Source organism: Amyelois transitella, chromosome Z, assembly GCF_032362555.1.
Source record: "Amyelois transitella isolate CPQ chromosome Z, ilAmyTran1.1, whole genome shotgun sequence".
Lineage (NCBI taxonomy): Eukaryota > Metazoa > Arthropoda > Insecta > Lepidoptera > Pyralidae > Amyelois > Amyelois transitella.
In genome coordinates, this window is record NC_083535.1 from 3632435 (window position 1) to 3638434 (window position 6000).

General features: G+C 37.2%; 1 protein-coding gene across 3 annotated transcripts in view; it reads right to left on the minus strand.

Moving 5' to 3' along the window:
- Positions 1–5545, minus strand: part of LOC106130476 (potassium voltage-gated channel protein Shaker) — a 234429-nt gene extending 228884 nt beyond the window's left edge. For all 3 annotated transcript variants that reach the window (XM_060953463.1, XM_060953460.1, XM_060953462.1), the window contains exon 1: positions 5339–5545. In XM_060953463.1, the coding sequence (XP_060809446.1) occupies positions 5339–5478 (140 nt within the window). In that variant the 5' untranslated portion in view covers positions 5479–5545. The remainder of the gene's footprint in view (positions 1–5338) is intronic.
- Between the last annotated feature and the right edge of the window lie 455 nt (positions 5546–6000).

The window sequence follows — 6000 nt, forward strand, 5'->3', positions numbered from 1 at the left end:
ACGAATCCGAATCACGTGGCAATAGCTATGACCGTGTTAACTTGCGCAGTGCCCCCGTAGATACACAACGACACTCTTCCCTGGTTGACTGTGACGACAATACGTCACATGTCGACAGCACTCTGTCGACGGCGCAAGCGCTGGTTGACGCCATCAAAACATTGGCCCCCCCACGTACACATTATTACGTATCGAATTTTGATCCTGCTATACATGATATAGAGTCTTGGTTTGAAGAGGTGGATCGGGCTAAACTCGCTAACAATTGGGATGATCGTGAATGCTTATCGCGCGTGGCCGGTTGTTTAAAAGGCGATGCAAAAGCCTGGTTAAACGAGTGGGGTTCAAATGACCGGTCCTGGTCCAATTTCAAGCTAGATTTTCGATCTCTGTGTCCAAATAAATTAGACTACGCTAATATTTTATTTGACATAATGAATACTACATCGGATAAGTATAGTACGTATGCCGAATATGCGCGTCGCACTTTGCTTAGATTAAGAATAGTAAAAGGTTTAAGTGAAGAATTAATTACACAAATAACCATTCGAGGTATAACTGATGCACAAGTGCGCGCTGCAGCGGCTAACGCCAATCCGAGTCCAGAAAATTTGGTCTCGTTTTTATCTATTTATGTGAAACCTGGCCGCGGTAAACCAGATACTAAGCCTCAATTTAATAGAAAACGTGAATATTCTGACAATCCAAACAATAAATTCTCAACCTTCCAATGTAGTTTATGTGGCCAGGCGGGACATAAAAGTTATCGGTGTTATAAGAAACCGCGTCAATTTGATAATGATTCACCTACATCTACCGCCATTTTGTGTACATTTTGTAAAAAGCCCGGTCATACTCAAGATAAGTGTTTTGCTAAAGAAAGATCAGAGTCTCGCAATTAACGAAATGTCAATCTCTGTTCAGAGTTATCCCAAAATTCGTTGGAAACAAATAAAATGCAAGATGTACCTAGTTTCGGCAGTGTAAGGTATTCCTATAGATGTACTTATCGACAGCGGAACCATGAACGTATCTGTTACCATATCACATGTACTAAAATATTTTTCGTGCGCCTTAAAACCAACCAATTGTATACTAAAAGGTATTAGCAACCAAGAAATACCTGCAACTGCGTATGTTACTTTAACTATCGAATTTGATGAGATCTCTATAGAAGCTGATCTCGTGAAGGTTCCGTCGACGTGTATGAATACCACTATTATTATCGGTACGGATGTTTTGAACAGAGATGGAATAACATTACGATCTCGGAATAGACAATATTTGACTAGAACCCATTCATCCATGAGAAGATACGTGGCCGCGGTTAGTGAGACACCTCAAGTAAATACACCCCTTCAAGGTAATGTTCGCGATTATCTAATGGAGGTAATTAAAACATATTCAAACTTTTTATTACTGGTACAGCTACTACAACTGTAACTACAGGTAAGTTACACATTAACCTTACCAGTAATACCCCGGATTTGCTTAGCGATGTTTTGAAAACTCACACGGAAGCAGGTTTTTGTTAAACTTAAAAAGTATTTCTCCTTGACAACTGAAGTTGAGTACTTGGGTTGTGAATCAGTCGAGGTCAGGTTAGACCGAGCCCTAATAAAGTCAAAGCTTTAATAGATTCGCCAACTCCAGAAATTGTGAAGCAAGTCAGGCAATAACTAACTAATAACTATCCTACCAAAACGACACTAATCAGGTGAGCTCAGTCAGGAGTTTAATTTAAATGGGGTGCTGAACAAGAAGTGGTTCGTAAGGAACTTGTCGCTATTCTCACATAATCTTAAACCTGCTGAGCATAGAAGTGAACTACAGGAAGAACCTGTGGTCAGAAATGGTATGAAAGTTACAACTCATTCTCAATATTACAAAACATTAAACTAGGCAAACTTCCGCGCTTAATTAACTTTTAGGCATAGAGGCTGTTACTCCTGTCATAAGGTCATTATCATATGACGTCGTGCACAATGACTCTAATAAAAATAGAGGAGCGCGTCGTGAACTGAGTAGGTCTCAGGCTAATGATTTACTTCAATCACATCGTGCCTGACAGGATTCCTATGTCAAAAGCAATACAAACGCTCACCGCGTTATCTTGTAATTTTTATTAAGTTCTCAGTCAACAGGCAAAATGGACTCTGGAATGCGTGGTCCTTATAAAGTGACACGTGTTCTACCTGGTGGAAGGTACGAGCTGCGACTCTGTCTGGGTCGTATGGAAAGCCACCCAAGCTGCCGCAGAGTATATGGTGCCATGGCGAGGCGAGTGGTGCCCCGAATCTTGTGCTGCCTTCTTTGACAATGAGTTCAACAGAATATACCTGTTTCCTACAAAGCAATCATAGCCGTTTTTGTCATATTAGGTTCTTTTGGGGTCCCTTTAACTTACTCCCTTTAAATTCTTGCAAGTCATGACATTTTTCCCTTTCAGTTTTTGACAAATTTACTGACAAACACACTGACTGATGAATTGTAGAAGTATGATGAATAACGTTATGATTGTGGGAATAAAGCAGGTAGTAAGGGAGCCTTAACGGACAGACGTAGAGTTACGTGGTCCTGGACAGACGTAGAGTTACGTGGTCCTTTCCTCTCCCTGTGGATAGACGTAGAGTTACGTGGTCCTGGACAGACGTAGAGTTACGTGGTCCTTTCCTCTCCCTGTGGACAGACGTAGAGTTACATGGTCCTCTCTTCTCTATATGGACAGACGTAGAGTTACGTGGTCCTGGACAGACGTAGAGTTACGTGGTCCTTTGACATTGACAGACGTAGAGCTACGTGGTCAAATGTTATTTTCCCTTTGGCTTACAGACATAGTGCTATGTGGTCTGCCAAAGTATCAGTTATGTAGACAGACGTAGTGCTACGAGGTCTACATAACTAAAACTAACTGGTCGTGTGAACAGACGTAGAGCTACGTGGTTCACAGGGCTAATATATCTTTCTAGCTATTGTGGTACTGCCAACTAAACGATTCGGCGACTATGTGATCAGACGTAGAGCTACGTGGATCACGAGACCGCTTGTTTTTATAGTTCGTGCAGTGCCACAATACTACAATTTATTTCATTGTTACTATGCGTATATAGTTGCCTTGAATGTTACAGAGTTTCTAAATCCTGTTCGTTACTTTCAGATAATGATATTGATGACGACAGGATTGATCTACCAGCAGGAACCTCACGTGATGACTTAGGTCCCCAAGGTATCTAAGCACAAGAGGTCGAGGACGACCTACGTCAGGAGAGGCCGTGTTAGCAGATATATTTTTCGTAGCCTATATAAGGGCTCGCCAACAGGGTTCGCCCTCTTTTGCCGCGCGACCGTCAAGCCGTCAACACGTCATCTTGGTGATATTTTTCCGTTTTATACCTATTCTATGCTTTCGTTCTTGTGATTTATAATTTAATTAAATAAATTCAATTGTTATTATTAAATAGTCTCGAAATATATTTTTTTTTAATTAAAATATCCCTTCTGTGCTAAAAATGGATTTTCGTCAATACTTAAATCGATTGAGTGACCTCATTCATAATGGGGAAAAGAATATCTATTTGTATCCTATTAAAAAGATAATTTTAAAACCAATACCAAAAATATTATTTTAATATGAATAAAGCTCTTAAAAGCATTCAATCTCAATAAAATTGTCGACCACATTAATATGATGAAGTTTCATTATGAAAGTGATTGATATTACAAATTTTGGTGATACAAATGAACCATGTTGTAATTTAATTCCGTACTAATTGCGTTTCCAGTGGACTTACTTTTGTAATGTTAAATTAATTGATCAAAAGCTTGCATACAGCTTAATTTGGACTAATCCCACGCAAAGCTGAACTGAATTGTTTGTAATATGGACATAGCAATAGCTCAGACAAGGTATTCTATTTAGTTTAAACAGGTCGGAATATATCAATTAAATAGATTGCTATCCTAAAGTCAAGTTAAAAAGCATAGTATTACCCTATTAGTATATATTATTATATAGTATTGACCCTTATTTTTAATGAGTTCAGATGGAAATAAAATTTTCTTCAATGCTAATCTAAGAAAAAAATGTTGGTCCCATCTGCTCCTCATCCCGCAGATGTAATCAGATTGTAAAATTTCAATCAAGGGAAATAAACTTCAGGCGGAGGGCCAGCGACCTGACACTATCTCGTTTCCATTATTAAACCATTTGTTTGCAACTATTGGCTCCGTTTTTCTCATGAGAACTTAACATTTTATGTGTGCAATTAAATCACTAAATTTTATAATAAAAATGTCAATTCAACAGATAAAGTAATCTGTTCAATAAGACATGATGAAAATATAATTTAAGTTTGACTTGTGATTATATAAAAATTGGTTACTTACAACAAACATATATTCACGTGTATATCCCAAGCGGGGTAGACAGAGTCATAAACAAAAAGACTAAAGCTTTATAGAAGTTACTATTAAATTGTAAATATTGGCAATAAATCCTCCTAGACCTTTAGTTATATATATATATATTTAATTATCGATGAATCAGTTGATGTTTACTTACTAAATATCATTAGTTTCAATCGTGAAAAAGGCACGTCTGAGCTGTTTGTTCAGACCTATTAGCTTAGCAACAGCTGATATGCTTATATAGAAGATAATTTTATGAATCGTGGTTCTCTATTCCACAAGTAAGACGACGACTGACGATATTTAAATTGGTTTTTCAGAATCCCATTTCATCGGGTAAAAAATGTAAAAGAGATATCTGGTATGATCGACTACAAATATGTTACGTCATTTATAACAAAATAATGCAAAAATATTTGAAGCTATTCTTCTTCGTATTGAATTCTTACTTACAAGAAAAGCTTTTTCAGGGTGTAAATGGTAAGCCCATCACTTAATTATATCAGTAACATTAGACCCTTACATAGATTATTAATTATACCTACAATAAATTTCTTACTAAATACTTACGTACAGGAAAGACAAAATTCTTCACATGTTTGCGTAAAACAGAACGCGCGTAAATAAATCAACGAACAGCTGTAATTCATCATGTTGCTTAAATTTCTCCTCTAATATGAAAAGCTTAAAGATTAAAATGATCTGCACTCTATTATATCAGATTTAGCTCTAATGAGAAAATGATACTCTCTTCATGTAACCGATGATTTCATAATTATTTCTTAAAAAATCAAGTGAACGGATATTACCTACTCATACTCGTATTAAGTAAACAAAAAGAAATATATTCTTCAATGTGCTTATCTTTTTGATGTTTCTGAATTAATTCCCTAAAATTGTATAATTTAAAAAAGGTTTATGTAACGCTTACCAATTAAGAGTAGATTCCACATTAGAGTTAGCTTGCTGGTTCTCCCAAGGAGGCTTGGACTGCTTCTGGAAACCAGCTCCACCCCCCGCGAACATTAAAGCGGATGTCGACAGCACACACACAATATATAACAAATGCATAACAATCACATATCATCTGTTACATGTTCCATATTTCTCTACCATCGTTACCATAAACGCAACGATTGCGCGTACGCGGTATTTTTGACAGGAACGACGCGACGCTTGCGCGCTCCGTTTTCTTAGAATATTTTCAGACTGAACGCTAAAATATTCCGAAGTTTAATACATACCGCGTCTCAATGTTTGTCTGCTCCCGCTACATTTATTTTTAAACTAGACGGGTTCCTTTTAATGTGCGTAATTACGCACAGGGCCCTCATTTTTATGAGCAGTCAATTAACTCTGACGCGTATTCCCTGATAGGTATAGATTTGGTTTATTTGTTACATAATATAGGACTAATGAGGTCGCATGCAAATATGGATACATTTATCCAAGCACGGTGAAGTAAGCAAAAGTGGCATCGTGGCAAGCAGTAGTAATATTGTTGTTAATAATTAAGATTTATTACAAGAATATTAAATAATGATGTCCTCATAGAAATCGGAATAATATTATCCTGGTCCTACATTTACGAGT